The 20015-nt window shown below is 32.5% G+C and overlaps 1 protein-coding gene across 1 annotated transcript in view; it reads left to right on the top strand.

Annotated features, from left to right (window-relative positions):
• LOC123694127 (adenylate cyclase type 2) overlaps window positions 1-20015 on the top strand; it is a 171834-nt gene that overhangs the window by 33018 nt on the left and 118801 nt on the right. Inside the window, exon 2 of the mRNA XM_045639440.1 lies at window positions 17581-17726. Coding sequence (XP_045495396.1) covers window positions 17581-17726 — 146 coding nt within the window. The remainder of the gene's footprint in view (window positions 1-17580; window positions 17727-20015) is intronic.

Below are 20015 nucleotides of genomic sequence, written 5' to 3'. Positions count from 1 at the left end.
ATAGAATCTAAACTAACTAATCTAACCACGGGCGGCGGTAGATTTAGGTCAATCAACTCATTGTTAATAATAATCAGGACAAAAACCGCACACTTTGTCTTATTTGGCGCCAAAAAAAGGATTTTGGTCTCCTACGGGCGGTGGGGTTTAATATGCCTCGTGCCGCCACAATCTCTGGTATAGGACAAGGTTTAAAACGACCCGTAACGCAGTAATGGAAAGTACAGCTATATCTGTGCCGCAGTGAACGTGTTAAGGGACTGACTACAAACTTATTTTTTTAAACCTTGGCTTATAGTATAAAGAATCGAGTTTATAATGGTGAATTTTGAGTACACTATAAAAAAAAATAAAAAAAAAGTCGATATTTTTTTTGTTTATTTAATAACAATTAAACCACATCGAATCAGACCCTGAAAAATGAAAGGGTTCTATTCCTGAGCATACTCAAGCGTAAGAGAAAAAAAAAGACTCGATTAGTACAGTATTTCGGTCGCTATCGTGTTAACAAGAAAAAGGATCCGCACATACAGACACACGGACGTCCAAGACAGAACTTTTTTAAACTGTTTTTTAACTAGTTTAAATAACAAAAATGACATCAAAAATATCATGAACGTTAAAAATAGTGTTTTTTCTTAATATGTGTGTGTATGTATTATCTTACAAGTGCAATGTATGATACATAAAGACATTTTAAGTTTGAAAAATCAGATGTTTTGCGCGAAGTGACAGTAGTACCCACCTCAACGCTTCGCTTATGAGGCGTGCAATTATGTTGTTAGAGATCTCTCTCCAATTCCAATTAAAAATTCATTCAATATTATAGAAAATACATTTCTCTTATTTAATAAAAATGAATATATTATAATATTTAGTAGGTGCATTTACGTAATATGATTATAATATCTATAGGTACCTACGTATACTTAATATATTATGAGTTCATTTTAAAATTGCTTGAAATGGATAAATTTTAAGACAAAAAATATATCTTTCACGTTGAAAGATATATTATTCCTGAGTAATGTAGGCAATCTATTAGATTTTACCCGGATTGAGCAAGATTATTCGCGCCAAGCCAGGATGAGTGGCTAGTTGTTCTCTACTCTCTACAGTTATCTACTATTCAGGCATATCATTCTTGATTCCCTGCTATACGGTGGAGTGACGACATCCGCACGGTTGCTGGCCACAACTGGCAGCAAAGAGCCAACGACCGGGCTCAGTGGCGTGCATTAGGAGAGGCCTACGTTCATCGAAAGGCTGATGATGATGATGATTCTTGATTACAATAATTATAGGCTATATTTTACCCAGATTAATACGAGCTAGTAATACAAGTTATACATACAATTTAGCAATCTGTTTTTAAACTTACCTATATTATCTCTATTATTAAGGCCTAGGTACATAATAGGCGTTATAGGCTATATTTTTTTTAAGTTTTTATCCAGATAAATACGAGCTAGTAATACAAGTTATACCTATACAATACAATACCGCAATCTGTTTTAAACTTATATTATCTTCACTATTAAGCCTACATAATATTATGGACAAACTTCACGTCATAAGCTTTCTCAATCTTGAACTTCATAACCCGGCTTATTTATAAGTCTATGACTCAGAATTATCTTTTTCTGTTTACTTTCAGCCAACACATTACGTTACGCGGTTACGCCTTCCGGTTGACCGATGTTTACACAGAAATAGATTCGCATAGGAAATGCACACGACGACGCCTGTGACGCCTGCGCGACATGAGCTTTTGCTTTGAGAACGATACTTACTCCAAACTATTAGTTTTATAATAGTAGTAGTAGGTAGGTAATAATCTAACTAATATTAGAAATCGAAAAGTGTGTTTGATTGTTTATTTTTTACGTCGCAACGGCTACTTTTTACTGCGATGAAAATTTCCTATAACTACGCAGGCAAAGTCGCATACGGAAACCTAGTGCGCTATTTTGTTTCGAGTAAGCGAGGGCCTGTTTTCATATAGTAGATACTGATATAATTTGTGATAATAAAACATTATTGAAATGAAATTCTTATTCAGTAATGTGCCTTTGCCATATTTTCATTTTGGTATTCTAACAAAATGTTCTCAAAGATATTAGTATCAAAATCATACTCAACAATTTATCTTTACTTCCGCAAGCAGTTTCTACAGAGTAGAGCTGACAATAAACTCTGTATTAGTTACTAGCTATGCCCCGCGGTTTTACCCGCGTTGCTCTGCTCCTGTTACTCCTGTTAGTCTTAGCGTGATGAAATATAAGCTAATATAAGCTTCCTCGATAAACGGGCTATCTAGCACCGAAAGAATTTTTTAAATCAGACCAATAATACCTAGTTCCTGAGATTTGGGCGTTCAAACAAAGAAACTCTTCAGCTTTATAATATTAAATAAATATAGTATAGGTAAGTGATAACATAATATACACCTTAATAGGCTGTATATGTATTGTAGAGGTATATGCAGGTATAGATAATATAAACATAGATGTACAGGTAACTAATTTATGCATCACCTGTCAGCAATCCCTCATCTCGTAAAACAACGACCGTAATTCATTTGGTCATTTACAACGCATAAATTAGGCGTGCAATTGATTCCTGGTATGTATTATTACTAGCTTTCCGCCCGCGGCTTCGCCCGCGTTTTCAGAGAAAACCCCGCATAGTTCCCTTTTCCGTGGGATTTCCGGGATAAAACCTATCCTATCTCTCAAGTTGGATTGAACTGCACATGGTGTGCGAATTTTATTATAATCGGTTAAGTGGTTTAGGAGTCCATTGAGGACAAACATTGTGACACGAGATTTATATATACATATTAAGAAAGATGTTAGTATAGGAAATTGTTATGTACTGATTGAGTTATTATGATAGTCTAGATCTAGAAGGTAGGACTTGTTGGTTAAAATTTCTGTTTGTGATTAAAAATATATAACAATAAAATATTTTTATTCTATTAAATGGAAAACAATAGCATTATTTTAAAATACGATTAGTGATAACAAATGTTGCCTCAATCAACAACTTATCCTCTGATATGATATATATCTGAATGATATCCTCCCTTTTTCGATGGAGGAATTCCACCTTCCTACCTCCACATTTATGTTATTTCCTTCTGAAAGCAGAATTTTCTGTTGTAATTAAAAAGATAACTCTCTACAAATAAACTTGGTTAAAATAACCTTACCTGCAGTTTTCTTTCATTGCATGACAATATCCGCAACATAATATTATTATCTACTTACATAAAAAATGACCCAAATTTTAAAATATAGGCAAAGTAAAATAAAGTTACATTTATAACACAAATGAATACATTTGTCCAATACATTACCATACAATAACATTGTGGAATCATTCACAGAACAGGGTCACAGAGGGCATTAATCAAAGGAGGATTTAGACCCTCTGAGGGTTTCTACTCATTTCTGAATGTATCGTGTTTCGTGTATCTAACACCTGGGCTTGATATACGAGTGTACGATTTTATCTTTTAGTGTAATTAATCCATGTATTTTTAACCGACATCAAAAAAAGGAGGAGGTTATCAATTCGGCCGGTATGTTTTTTTTTATGTATGTACACCGATTACTCCGAGGTTTCTGAACCGATTTACGTGATTCTTTTTTTGTTCGATGCGGGATGGTGTCGAATTGGTCCCATAAAAATTTTATTCGTATAGGCCCAGTAGTAGGGATTGCAATCCGGAAAAACGGATCCGGTAATCCGGCGGATCCGGCATCATTTAATGGTTACCGGATCCGGTACTAATATACCGGATCCGAAGACCGGATCCGGTGCTAGCAGTTTGTGGGAAAATAATATAGCTGTTGCATGAGTAGGTACTTAAAATGCGTTGTGCGTAGTGTTCATGCGTGCGAGTCGTTCGTCGCCGATCGTCGTCGTCGTTGATCTATCTGTGAAACTGAAATCTATAAAGACTGAGCTACTCGTTACGTCGTAAATTATAACTAGTTATACCTACAGTACTTACTTAATTGTTTTCTTGTTGTCTATTTGTCTTAACATTGGTTAGGAAATAAAGTCGATTTTATATATTTGTGATTTATTTTTTACAAACTACCTACATATAAGTGCAGTGACACTTGATTAACTCGCTTATTTTGTACTAACGCCGTTAGTACACCTACGCATTCGCGTGCGGCAGCGAAACAACGAAAAATCTGTCAGTAGTATGGCAGGTTTTCGCATATGATATGTCTCACTCTAGCACATAGATAGATGAAATAGTTGCGTCCTTTTCAGTATTGTTTCGCAAGGAAATGCGAAATGGCCATTACACAGACGCATTGCGAAAAAGTTGCGAAAAAATTGCTGTTTACTAACGTTCCGCAGATATTTCGCTACTCAGTATAGTTTCGCAGAGATTAGCTGCCGCACGCGAATGCGTCAGTGTACTAACGGCGTAAAAAGCGAAAATCATCTTGATTTAATCAATCCGGTCGGATCCGGCCGGATCCGGCCGGATTGATGGGAATCCGGTCGTATCCGGCCGGACTGAAAATGACGCCGGATTGCAATCCCTACCCAGTAGTTTTTGTTTTATGAGCATTTTTGTCTGTATTTGTAAATGTTGCAAGTGCAAGTTTGAAGTCGGTTGTGTCGCAGTTATCACTTGTATGTTGGAATGTTTCGATATTTCCGATGTGTCAACCTGGCTTTGCAAATGATAATGCAATTATCTATTTTTAAAATCACTAAATGTATATTTTTACATTTAGTCTTTCAAACACAAACATTTATTCATTCAATTAGACTTCTTCTAGAAGCACTTTTGAATCGTCATAACATAGATTTAACATTTACCACCGATTCGGAAAGCAGTTTCTACGGAGAAGAACCGGCAAGAAACTCCGTAGTTACTCTTTTAAAATCATATCAATTTTACATTTTAACTCTATATAATACGTATATAATATGTCATAATGTAAATACTAAAATGTAATGTAATATTAAAAATATATACTTATGTGAAATGAATAACGCCGAAACGTAACAACACAAGACTAAACATTACATTTAGTTTTATAATAATTATTAGCTAACCGCCCGCGGCTTCGCCCGCTTTTTATAAAACTTATATACTAAAACTACTAATAAATTATATACTAAAACCTTCCTCTTGAATCTATTAAAAAAACCGCATCAAAATCAGCTGCGTAGTTTTAAAGATTTAAACATACAAAGGGACATAGGGACAGAGAAAGCGACTTTGTTTTATACTATGTAGTGATGTATTCTTAGCCACTTTTGCGATATTATCTACGAACGTATTATGGACTTTATGTTTTCCTTTAAAAAAGGATCCTTCTGAGCATTTAGAATCATTTAGAATTTAGATTATCACTGCTTTACCATTACCAACTTGTAAAAATAAGATAAACCTACATACTTACTTGTATTGTAATATTAACTAACTACATTCTAAAATACAAAACGTCAAGTTCTTCAAATTTTTTATAATATTATTATGCTTTGTAAAAAAAGAATGTATTTATAGCTAAAGAAATTATGAAGATCAAAGCTGAACAAACAGTCAAAACAATCGTAAAACAATGATAAAAGAATGTGAATTAATTTCCTCGTTTTATACTTTAGGCTGTAAAGTTGCATTATGAATGAGATTCCTTTGTTGTTTCGGGTGTATTAGGAGATATTAGATAATTGAAATGAATTTTTTGCTCTGATTTGCTTTAAGATGATGAACATGGTGCTTCCATTTGTCTTCAATAATATCAGGTGCATTTACATCAAAGGAGCGAATGCTCATTCTAACCCCACGGGCCACTATGTCAAATTATTTTAATGTAAACAGGCGTAGAGCATTCTTTTGTTGTTCTTAGTGCATTCGAAAAGCTTCTATACATTATTCTAATACTCAAGTCTCAACAACACTGAATACGAGTTTTCGTGTACACTAAAAGAACACGAAAGAATGCTCTTGCTCTAGCTCTAGCTCTATGTTCGTTTGATGTAAATGCACCGTTAGATAAAGTTCCTTATTCACATGAAATACGTTTCTTTTTAATAAGAACATGAATAAAAACTGATTAATTTAAAATCTTTATTACAGTGAAATCACAACTACACGAGCTAACATGCAAATTCCTACTCAACTAACTAGGTACGAATAATTAAAAAGAATATTAAAGTTCTAAATTATTGATAGACTAAATCTAAACAAAACTAACATTCATTGATCACTAAATAACGTTCGGAAATTTACATACAAAGCAAATAAATATGGTTAAGTGAAACAGTTTATTAACATAATATAATAATTTAGACAGACAATAGTCGCATTATACAAGACTAGATTTCCGCCCGCGGCTTCGCCCGGGTTGTCTTAAACCTAATAAATTATATACTCAAACCGTCCTCTTGAATCACTCCATCTATTAAAAAACACGCATCAAAATTCGTTGCGTAGTTTAAAAGATTTAAGCATACAAAGGGACTTATGGACAGAGAAAGCGACTTTGTATAATACTACCTATGTAGTGATTTATACACTAGAGTCTAGACACTTTGACTCTACAATGAAAGAGTCATATTTACTTTAACACTTTCATATTATTATCTTATTTTTAATAAATAATAACTATTTGCTATAAGTAAAAATAAATAAAAAAAAACACATTTTAAAAAGAACTTTGAAATAATTTGTATTGTCACCGATCATTGATAAGTGTACAAAGTTTGAATTAATCTGTTGAATTATTCCGTTCAAAGTGAGATAAAATTGTCCATAAAATAGTCACATACAAACATACAAAAAAGCTTGTCATGAAAAGCAACAGGAGAAGCTAATATTATGTTTTACTGACCTACTTCAATAAAATATAGCCAAACTCTATATTATCGAACACATACCAACAATGTGTTAACAGTTTATTTAAATAATAACCTATTCACATAATGGTTATTTCCTATCTATCAATAATATTTTTTTATTATTTACGCCAGTCATTCAATATGGTACGAGCCAGTTTGAACCGGTTATTCAGAAGGGACGGTTGTACGCGGGAACGAATTTTCCCGCCCAAACTTTTCGCGCGCTTTTGTTGTGTTTTTTTTTTAAAGAAAAAAAATGTAGCAAGGAGTTTTATTACACTTTTTGATCGGTTTTAAAAATGAATGACATAGAGGAAGTAGTCGTTGAAGGTAAGGGGTGATTAGATAAGAAAATTGTCTTTCTTGTGGACAATAGAATTTAATAAAAGAAGTTTGTTATTTTTTTTCTCATTACTGTATAATTTAGTTCAATACATTAAAATCGATTCTATCGGTTGACTATAATATATATTATGTAAAGCAAGCAAATTTATACACAAAAGGAAAAGACTAAAATAGCAAGACTAAAATATTAAAAAAGATTTATAAATTTTTTGACGTAATACAAATTACAAACATTATTTTAAAGCCTCTAATTACATAACGTACGTAGAAATATATAACAAAATTAATTATAATTTACGACATAAATAAAATGTTTATTTCACAAAATTTGCTCCAAGGAAGTAACTAAGTAATAAAAGTACACAGTGCTCTCAAACATAATTTTATACAGTAAAAGCTGAAATTAGCGTAATTACTGCCAAAATTAAACCTTTCTTAGCATAATAACTTAATTGCTATAATATTACATTAACCACTGGAAAACCCGAGAAGGACGTTTTTGGTTCTCTTCTATTTAATTAACTTGCCCGAAAATTATTAAATTGTCCCTAGTTTTGTGTAATCGTCTGATCGTATTCAAAATAGAACGCTGCGCTCAAAAACACAGATTGTTGACGTAGCCCATAAAGCTGCCGAGCTCAAATGGAACTGGGCTGGACATATTTATTTATTTATTTAAATATTTTATTGTACTGCCAAAATTACAAAAAGAAAACTTATACTAGGATATTTGCCGAATGTCCGAATAGTTGTGGGCAAAAATCACCACTATGTGGAATGTGGATCCCTGACAATGGAAAAAGGCTGCGTGGAAGGCCCAAAATCAGATGGCGATACGAACTGGACTCTCATTGCAAGGCATGGATTAAAATTGTTCACAATATTAAGACGTGGACGAAGGGAAGAGAGGCCTTTGCCCAGCAGTGGGACAGCCATGGCTGAATTTATTTATGTAATCATTTTTGGTTAGGTACTTACATAAATAAATTTGTGTAATCAAATTTGAAGTTAAGCACATGGTACAGCATGGGCTGTACCATTATGTATGTAATATGTATCCTTTGGTCTTCGCCAGTTTAGGAGCAAAAACAAAAAGAGCGTGTGTGCCGAGCACATGTGTCAGAAGTGAAACTTCTTTGCCAAGATTAAATGATACCAAAACCTTCGCCTTGCTACATGACGTGACGGTATTACCATGACGCGACCTAGAAAGTTTCACTTCAAAAAAATCGGGTAAACTAGAATGCAGTTTATACAAAGAGTTTTCGGCCTGCTATACAATTCTTTTCCGAATACAATATTAAAACCTTGTTAGTCGTAACGTGAATGTATACAAACTGTGAATCGTTTGTGCTGTTTGTTTGTAAAGTTCGTATTAAATATTTAAGGATTCACCGCGCTGAAGGATATTATATGCAATCTACTATTATCATAGGAAATAAAGAAACATTTTACAGACTGTGTTCTTGTTTTATGAGGGTTTGTTAAATATAGTAGTGAAGTATGGGACAAATGCATATGTATAATTTATCGATTTCCTTTATAAGCAAGTAGATGATAAGCCTTCTGGCCCTAACCGAGATTTCAAAATATTGTTTACCGGGGAATCGAACCCTGAACTTTATCTACAATCAATACTAACATTACAAATAACAAATTCTATATAAACTAAAAGAGATAAAAAAGTTAATGAAAAGCATCTATATTATTATAGAAAAACTATGCTATAAAATTATTTTTTTTAGCTGTAGGAAATTCTTCTTGCTCTAAGGAATCAGTTGACAAGATTATGGCAGTATTCTTTCTCGTTATAATATGAAACTGTCATAAATTGCGAAACATGTACACGAGTACGTTTATCCTTCCTTTAATATGAGAAATAATATTATGATATTATTTTCCTAAGCACTAGCTAAGATACTAGTTCTTTTATCTAGATAACCTTCCTTAATTTTACTAAAAATCAAATCAAATTTTGATTTGATTTGTATTTGATCTGTCGATGATTTGACATCACTACGTTGTATCAATTAATGTTTCTGTAATATTTTATCGAAGTAATAAGCCACAGACACTTGTTCTGAATTTCATACAAAATTGGAATTCAAACTCAGATTGCAATTATCAAATCTACTCAAATCTATCTAAATTATCGTAATTAATTAATTGGCATCTATAGAGTCAATTCGTTGAAGTCGAGTCTAATATATGTATTGACGTTTTAAAAGTATATTACATATATTATTTAGCCTTGTAGTCTGAACCCAACCTTGAAGCTCTGGTAAATCTAATATATATAAATCTCGTGTCACAATGTTTGTCCTCAATGGACTCCCAAACCACTTAACCGATTTTAATAAAATTCGCACACCATGTGCAGTTCAATCCAACTTGAGAGATAGGATAGTTTAAACATGTAGGTACCACGTGCGAAGCCGGAGCGGACCACTAGTCTATAATATAAAAATGAATCCCAAAATGTGTTGGTAAGCGCATAACTTTAGAACAGCTGAACCGATTTCTTTAATTCTTTTTTTATTATATTCCTTGAAGTACGAGGATGGTTCTTATGTAGAGAAAACGTGAATATGTACCACGGGCGAAGCCGGGGCGGATCGCTAGTTCAAAATAAATATGTAATAATATGTATATAATTTATGTGTGTTTGAGTTTTAAACTTCGTGACCTACGACTACACAAATAAGCCGCTAACTACGACCTAGTATGCTAAAAACAAAAGCCAATTCATATATCGGTAGAGTTGTAGCATTCTAAATGTAAAAGTGTTTAATATCGGTCAAGCATCTAATCTAATATCTAATATATATATTATAAAGGCGAAAGTTTGTAAGGATGTATGGATGTATGGATATATGGATGTTTGTTACTCTTTCACGTAAAAACTACTGAACCGATTACAATGAAATTTAGCACACATATAGAGGGTAACTTGGATTAACACATAGGATAGTTTTTATCCCGGAAATCCCACGGGAACGGGAACTATGCGGGTTTTCCTTTGCAAACGCGGGCGAAGCCGCGGTCGGAAATCTAGTATTTGAATAAAATCATAGCCAAACAAAAACATATTTTATCTTATAAAAATTTGTTCAGATTCTCTTCACATGTCAATTATTAAAAAAAAAAAAACAAATATGAATGACGCTCAACGACAGATTAATCGTGTTGATACAAAAATAAGGAAGCAGACTTCTATTTGTATATTATGAAGATGCCAATCGGAGCACTTACGCCTAATCTCAACAGATAAACGAATTATAGCTCTTAATCCATTGACATAAGGGTCAGGTAGTGGTCTAATTTTGGTTCGATGCCAAAGCAATTTATATAGAGTACAACAACTATTTTCACCTTGGTAGACAATTGCAGTGTCAAAGTTAAGAGTCAATGTAAAGGCCGGTTTATTGTTTTATCTAATGATATATCCGTGCTCATTATGAGGGATGTACGTGTATAATATCCTTATTAATCCATAGTAATATTATACTTGTCTGTTACTCAATCACGCCAAAACCAATTTGCATGAATTATAGAGATATTTTGATACCCGAGAAAGGACATACGAGGCTTTTTACCCCGGGAAATAGGATATGTTTTATCCCGGAAATCCCACAGGACTATGCGGGTTTTTCTTTGACTGCGCGGGCGAAGCTGCGGGTGGAAAGCTCGTAATACTATAAATCAAAAATATACATAGTATTATGTATGTACTGTAATTTGAGGTAACATAATACACGGCATAACTAAAACTACCTAAGTACCTAATTTTCATGTGTTTTTTATAACAATCACAAAATAAAAAAGACATTCAGAAAAAAACTATGCAGTGTATGTACATAGGCAATGATAGTGGACATCCAACTTCCTAAAATTTATCCTATAATTGTATTCGTATGATTTTATATTGAAAACGTAAAATAGAGCAGGCTCCAAGGAGATGTTCGTTTACAAAAATAGCGGACCTAAATTTGACTTCTGATATATATTGTATAGGTCCCAGACATCCTATAGACAGATGTTGCCAACCAGTTTTGTGGTCCCCCTGCCCGCATCCCGGTAATTAAATATGGCATACAAAGAAAAAAATAAAAATTTCCAAAACATGCCGTGTGTGGTATCAAATGAAAGAGCTTATTGAGTAGATCACGAATATATAGCATACTATATACATTTCTTACACTTTCTCTAAGATTTTTTAGAAAATTTACGAAAATGGTCCATTTTTGAGTTAACTTTAAACCACTATAGATTGAAATCTTCAGACCCTGAGAAAGAACATAGGCTACCTTTTATTGCAAAATATGTGCCACGGGCGAAGCTGGGGCGGACCGCTAGTTAGATTATAAATTAATAATTTATTTCACTAGTTAAGATTTGAAAACCTTAAGGTAAAATAAAATACATACAATAAAATCTAGAAATACAAATATTTTACATGCAACATAGATTTATCACTAATCACAATTATTAATTACAGGAAAATTCATAATAAATTGAAAATTAATTCAATGTTTTTATTATACATGAATGTTTACCTAGGGAGATAACATTGCACCACAATAATATATAAATTTACGTCTATAGATCTATGATGGCAAGAGCAAGAGGAGAATAGCAATCACGAACGTGTAAATGCACCATAAGGATGCGAGCATTCAATTGTTGTATATATGAATGAATTTTAATAAGGATGAATGTACACAACTTACCTTCATTTAAAATTATTCAAGTTACTTTTTAACATAAAATATGAAACGTTTACAAGAGTTTTATGCTATTTATAAAATCACAGCAATTTTTACGACCATTTAATGTTTTAGTGTCTATCGTCTATCTTCGCATCCTTATGATGCACTAGCTTTCCACCCGTGGCTTCGCCCGCGTTTTCAAAGAAAATCCTGTTCCCGTAGGATTTCCGGGATAAAACCTATCCTATGTCCTTTCTCGGGTATCAAAATATCTCTATACCAAATTTCATGCAAATTGGTTCAGTAGTTAAGGCGTGATTGAGTAACAGACAGACAGACAGAGTTACTTTCGCATTTATAATATTAGTTTGGATTTACACGTTCGTCATTGGCATTCCCCTCGTGACTGAACGATATATTTGACGAAACATTCGTACATAGGATTGTGATGCAAACCACAGTTCACACATTTGTCTTCTCTTCGATTATGTCGGAAAAATGCTCTTAGATACACGAATCAAGGCGAACAGAGAGTGCTGTTTACATATGCGTGTTCGTAATTGGCTTCGCTATTCGCACGAATGTGTAGATGCACCATCACTATCACTGCATATAGTATAAAACAAAGTCGCTTTCGCTGTCCCTATGTAAGCTTAAATCTTTAAAACTACATAACGGATTTTGATGCAGTTTCATTATTAGATAGAGTGATTCAAGACGAAGGTTTAAGTATATAATTTATTAGGTTTTAGACAAAGCAGACGATGCTGCGGGCAGAAAGCTAGTTACATATTGATAATGCGATCACTTTGAAAGTGCTTAAGTAACTTGCATTACCTGCACCTAACTATACAGTGACGCTAATAGCACTTTGCTTCTGAATTTCCGAGACAAAGGAAAGGAAATATTGGTGTATGAGATATCTACCCTAGTTTAGTAGAGACACATGGCTCTTATTATAGAGGCACATGATTATCTCCTCTCTCTATCTCTTATTATTATTTGAAGGCTTTTTTAAAGAGGTTTGTGCGTAGTTTTATTTACTAGCTGTTCACCCTGCTCCGCGTAGTCCACTTTTTTAAGATTATGATGTATTTTTTTCAGTTATTGTCTTAATTTAATAGAAATGTAACAAATAAAAAGATAATTCAAATATGTTCAAAATTTCTTTATTGGTTTTTGGGCAATTTTGGAATTGCACCCTTAATTGACTTCTTAATTGTCATGTGTATAAGCAAGCAGGGGCAATTTAGAGAACAGAAAAATTGCTCTGATTGCCAATATTGGAACAATCTTGGTTGGACCGAGATTATTCCAATATCTAATAGGTACGTGAGTAGCCGTCTTGTCGTTGCATAGATCTTATAATAATTTCATATATTAATTGATATTAGTACAATAATTATTTAACATAATATTGTGCTGGCGATACCTCGAAATAATAAATATAAAATTCCTCATACTTTCTGTTTTACCCAAGAGTAATTTACTTCAAAGGCGTATGTTACAAATAAACGCCAAAACCCTTTAACCTCTATAAAGTACTAATATATAATTATTATAGTATGTAGTAGTAAAAAGTAAATTAAGTAAGTAAAACCTGATTAAACAAACATGGAGATAAAACAACATCCCAGCATTACTAGCTAATCCCTACGGGTATCTCCATTAATTAGTAATTTATAGTTTCTTATTAACATGCTCAGAAATTAAAGAGCTACTTATAATAATTACACATACATTATGAAATCTACTTGTAAATAAATATTGATTTTTCTTTATGATAGAGTACATCGACTTATATTTCCTCCGACTTCAAAAAAGGAAGTTCTCAATTCAACTGTATTTAATAAAATCCTATTATGGATGCTACGTAATTACTCCAAAATAAAATGTTCTTCCTTTCGATTTACATTTGCAAAAGAACTCAATTAACTTCAGTGAAACTAAGAAACAACGAAACTACAAATAAAGCTTAATAATAACCACAAAACCATTCCATATACGATGAATACACTATACTTATAAATCTAGTCTGAGAATATTTGATTTAGAACATGAATGAATATAGAGCTAGATCAAAGTTTTAGGTCTCTGGTGATAACTGAATTTTGGTTCACTTGTTTCATAGTTTATTGGTTGTATTCAATTTAAAATCCTTGCGTGTTATATCAATCAGTAGTCTCAATTAGTTAATCAAGTCGATAAACAGCACAATAATGTCAAAATTAACTTTTTGAAGTGAAACTTCTTTATCGGGGTTGGAAAAAATTTAAGTGTAACATTTTTACGTTACGCGTGACACTTTTCCGTTACGCCATCTTTTTCTTATCCCTACCACGCGTGATTCGACGTATTTCTGTAAAGTTGCATATAGTAAATTATTTATTGAAAAATTAAGTCAGTGTGTACACTAGTACTCGCACACATTTTTTTATATAATATATTAATGAAACTTAACTTAATATTATAAAGCTGATGAGTTTATTTGTTAGTTTGAACGCACTAATCTCAGGAACTACTGGTCAGATTTAAAACATTATTTCTTTGTTAGATAGCTCATTTATCGAGGAAGGCTATAGGCTATAATATATGATCACGCTAAGACTAACAGGAGCGGAGCCACGCGAGTGAAACCGCGGGGCATAAAAAGCAGGATGACATTATGAGGCGCGTTCTTCGTGAAAATTCAATTCTCTTCAAAACGTGATAGTTATAATAAGCAATTTATTGTTCTTGATATTTATTACTAAGTTAATACAATTAAGGGCAACACAATTTTACATCAATCTTCAGAAATAATTTGGTAGCTTCTCTTCTGTAATCCAATTTTTTGTGAAAATATTATTATGTTCCCCGACGAGTACAATATGGAGGTCTTCAAGAGGAGAGTGAACAGGTACATTCTAGGGCAGCGCGCTCCATCTTAGGCCACATCTCAGCTTACCATCAGGCGAGATCGTGGCCAAGCGCTCCCCTATTGTACTGTAAAAAAAAAAAAAAAAAATGTTGTGACCCTTTTTATAAATGTGTGTAATCTCGTCTCTACTTTTATCATGACATTTCAATTTAGCTTGAAAAACTAAAATGTACGCAGGCAATTACGGGCCTTGTTATTTTTATGTATTTGTTATATATTATCATTATATTATTTTGTTCTTTGCTAATAGTTTGAAAAATAGCTGTGAAATGAGCTTACAAGGCACATAATATAATAAATGCTTTTAAATTTATACTTGTCACAATTATTCCCTTATTTGTACTATTAGACGTTGTTTCTAACCACATTTTTAGGTACCTACTGAAAAGTGCGAAAATTTGTAGCATAAATAAATAAATAAATAAATCGTTTAGATATTTTCCGCCATAATTTGCTACATAAATTTAATGACCCAGGCTCCTAATATAGTTTTTTTTTATAAACTGTTTTTCAAATGGCAGTACCTTTTATTGCTTTCACATCTTCAAGGAACTGGTGTTCAATATAAATTTCAACTTGATACCTTCGGAATTCTTGATAGGTTTGGAACTCTACATAATTTATGGTTTTGCTATAAAAGCAGATATAACTAGATTTTTTATAGTTACAAATTATAAAAAAAAAGACAGCTGCTTTATAATTTTCGGCGTGCGGGTCCGACTCGGGTGATTTTTACTTTAAAAAAGACTTGAAATAAGAGATGAAATCTTAATGCCATTCTTGAAAGTCATGATAACGTAATATACGATGATTCTAGTTTCTAGAACATAACCTTTATCTCTTAACTAATCTAATTTTAAAGCTTATTTGCTCCCAACCTGTGGTTTAATTCATTCCCAGCTTTATGGCGGATCTTAGCAAGCGACAATTTATCTGTCCCCCAAAAGGTTTTACCTCGATAAATTTTATATTCTACGTTGATTGAAAAGCCTTGGATTTTATGATAGAACTCAATAAAGGTGGATTGGTGACCGTTTATCATTTGCTTATTTGAAAATTGATGATGGTGTCTTTAGTTTATTAATGGTTTATTAGCAGTCAAAACTGGGCTTTAGTAATCATTACTATATTTTATATGTCTATAAAATATATGAATGTTATCTGTTATTGAAGTGAAACTTCTTTATCGGGGTTGGAAAAAATTTAGTATAACATTTTTTCGTTGCGCGTGACATTTTTCCGTTACTCGCCATCTTTTTCTTATCCCTACCACGCGTGATTCGACGTATTTCTGTAAAGTTGCATATAGTAAATTATTTTTTTGAAAAATAAGATGTTAAAGAAGTTTCACTTCTTACGTGTGTACACTAGTACACGCACACATTTTATTTTTTTTATATGGTTTCTTTGCAAGCTTCTGATCTATTATCTTCAACCGATTGAGTTTAATTACATAATATTTTCATTAATATTACATACTATTGTTTACAAACAGCTTAAGAAGTACTATCCGTGTACAATGTTTTTACCCGGAGCTTTCCGCTCCTGTTGGTCTTAGCGTGATTATGTATAACAGCCTGTTATAGCCTTCTTCGATAAATGGACTATCTCAAACCGAAGAATTTTTCAAATTGGTTCAGTAGTTCCTGATACAAACAAATAAACTCTTCAGCTTTATAACATTATTATAGATTTATCTGTAAACTCAAACTCAAACTCAAACTCAAATAAATGTAATCCAACTACGTTAAAACGACTCAAAATTAAACGTAATTGCTAGATGTTTTTTTATTGAATTTTATTACAAAGTAGATTTCATAGGAGAGCGGGACAAATTTTGGGCTTGATAAAAATTATATTTCTGGTAACATAGCAACGTATAAGTGAAAATGAAAATGAAAATGAAAAATTTCTTTATTAATTACAAGAAATGTTACATAATATACTTAGTATATATACTTAGTATATAGTAATCTCAAATTAATATCTCTGTTGCCGCAGGGGTTGGGACATTTATTTTAATCGTGGAAATTCCTATTTTACTGTGTTTGATTTAAGATTTATTATACTTAGTTTATTTATAGTTTCTCTTTTTACTGTTTACTAGAATTAGTTTTCGTACTATGTACATTTTTAAATATTTCTTAGTAATCCTAACTTTCCGCCTGCGGTATCTTTGTTATAATAGTTCTTCGTGCAGTCTAAAGGGCTAGGAACGTTTTTCGTAGGTACTACACCCCTTTTTTGATAAAAAAATCAATTTGGAACATTTTCAATGTTTCTTCTATTTGAATAGATCTGAATATAAAATTTCAATTCCATAGAACGATTTAGGAGTATAATACGGCTGAATTGAAAAGCTTTTCTCAGTTTGAAGACAGATATAAAAAGTATTGATAGCTTCCAAACTCATCTATGTGTGCATAATTCCATCCAAATACGTTAACCCGTTTTCAGTTTTTACATGATAGAGCAATAAAGATATGCATCACTAAATATAGGCTTACAACTTTAAAATGGATCATGCATTTATCAAAATTTTAATTTTTACACTTTGCAGGTGTAAAAATTAATGTGTAAGTCATCCCTTCAAAGTTAGAAAAGCAAACAATTGGTTTTTTAATATTTTGCATTATAATTTGAAAAACCTTTAACTTTAAAATAAGGAAATATTTAGTGTTAATTAAATTTCATAGTCTAATACGCATTTCCATTTGTCCACAGAAGAGGAGGGCACAGAGCTTGAACTAGAAGCCCTGTACAGGAGATACTGTGTTCGTCTCAAACATGCGCTATTCGTGTCCGCTCTCTGTGTCACACTACTCTGTACAGTTGTGCTTCTGTGTGCTGTGTGTGTACTGCATTCACATGTGAGTATTAACAAGGAATAATTTTTTTTTTTTTATTAAACAGTGTTAGTAAAACTTTTTGTAGCTCAAAAAAGTGAACGGAATTTGATGATTTATGTCATGAAATATTTCAAAACTTAGAAAAATGCAATCCGCATTTAGCCGGGAACACAATATAATAATAATAAACACAAAAATTGTGGTCCACAAAGTCGGAATTTATTTTTATTTTTCGACAGTTGCCGGGGTAAATTTGGTCATTTGATTTTGTACGGCATCTGTGTCATACTATTTCTATACTGCTTTTAATCCATTATTCCGCAACGCCGTACAAAAATAATGGAGACAAGAGGAAAAAATATATACCTGAACTTTCGAATTCTCATCTGCACAGGTGCAATGGTGGACAGCTTACAAGTGATGTCATAGTGCTGAATCTTATTATTTAATGCTCTTATATCGTTCTAGATAGGTCACCTGGTGGGTCAAATGACCCATAATTTTTTCAACACGGGCCTGTAGTCTATAATATTTATTATAATATTTAAACTTCAATTCATGACGTAAGTTTAAATGACAGCTTTTAACATTCTATCAAAAATAACCACGCACATCGATTAACGTAGAGCACATAGTTTTCAGGATTAAATAAAAAAAAATTAAGATTATTATATTTACCAATTTATTTTCTGTTACTGGTCTTCGGTACCAAAAATGAGAAATGTTTGTTTTGAAATCTAAAAAATAAATAAATAATAATAAATCTACATAGTTACTACATCTGTTGCGGAATGAGTCTCCAAAATTATTTTAAAGACAATTACCTATAGAACTTGAAGGTTACAATTATAACCGATATCTTATTAAAAGTGATGTAGAGAAAATACGTAGAATACCCGTATTGTTAAACTGCAATCTGCACATCATAATCTTTTCTGCGAGTATATATTTTCATCAAAATAAACGATTTCAATGTACGAAACTTTGAAATAATAATTTTGAACGTTAACATTTAAGCAATAATAACTTTAGAGGTATAGTTTAACGTCCCGCCAAAATCTGGTTATCGTGTGTTTATAAGGTTATACTCGTTATATACTAACCTAATTTAGCTGATTAACCGGCTCTCTGCGGAGATATATAGGTAATGTATGCAGGTGAATTACCTAGCCAGAGGCGTAGTTTGCCTTTCGGGGGCCCCGTATCAAAATTTATTAAAGGGCTCCATAAGGTTTTTGTAGACACCTGAAATATCAATTCATTTTTTAGTTTTTATGATACACACACGTTAGGCTACTCGATTTAATATATGTAATTATCATTTACATGAACGTGTGCGTTTTCTGGATATAATAGATACTCTCCCTATTTCAACGTATATCATATTGTTACGGTGACAGGAAGGAATCAGGCAACAAAAAAAAATGTTTGTATTGTAATTGACAGTGAGAATATTTTGAAGCCCGAACATGCGACTTTGATTAATTTAATTGATAAGCTCTAGGGTATAGTCGAAGCACATAGTAGTACTTTCCGAAGACAGGTGACTAATCCAATTGTAGTAGGTAGAGTCCTTTAAAAAAACGTTAGAAAACACATTCGCGGTACGTTACGTGGTGCGAAGCAATGTGTCAGTCACCTTATCCTGGAGCCCGGTTATCCTGGGGCCCCGTATAATTGACAAAGCGGTTCCTTCGACCCTGTACACCGCTCTCGAGTGGTTAACACAATTAGCTATCAGATTATGTTCATGTGCTTTGATGTAGCAAGGAAATGATTGATGTAGGAAGGATGTTGGAGTATTTGTGTAATAAAGTGATGTGAAAGATTGCCAATGGAACTGAAACATGTTATTCCAAACGCAAAATAGTAGAGACTATGTCTTGCTTTTTTTTTAAGTTATATATTTTTAATAATATGTACCAGTACATAACATCAATAACGTCAAGGTTTATATTTAATACTTTATTAGAAAAATCATGTAGCAAGTATCCGGTTAAAATTAATATATACCCAACTTTTAATTTAATGTCATTTGCATCGGCTCCAAGCATAAGCTTTCTTTACCTATAGAAAATTTGTAAAAACGGATGCAGTAGTTTTTCATATTCACTGTCCATACATATGATCTGTCCTACGATATATAAGAACAACATACCAATAATAATAATATATTGAACTTGCCTTTTAAAAGAGAATTAAACTATCACAGAAAGTCACAAAAACATACTTTACCGTAATACGACTAAAAATAAAAACACTCGCAGAGGAATTTATTGACAAATACAATACAAATAGACTGAGGCATAT

The sequence above is a fragment of the Colias croceus genome, chromosome 9 (assembly GCF_905220415.1).
Source record: "Colias croceus chromosome 9, ilColCroc2.1".
Taxonomy (NCBI): domain Eukaryota; kingdom Metazoa; phylum Arthropoda; class Insecta; order Lepidoptera; family Pieridae; genus Colias; species Colias croceus.
Note: the sequence above shows the minus strand (reverse complement) of the source record. Positions and strands in the feature narration are given on the sequence as shown.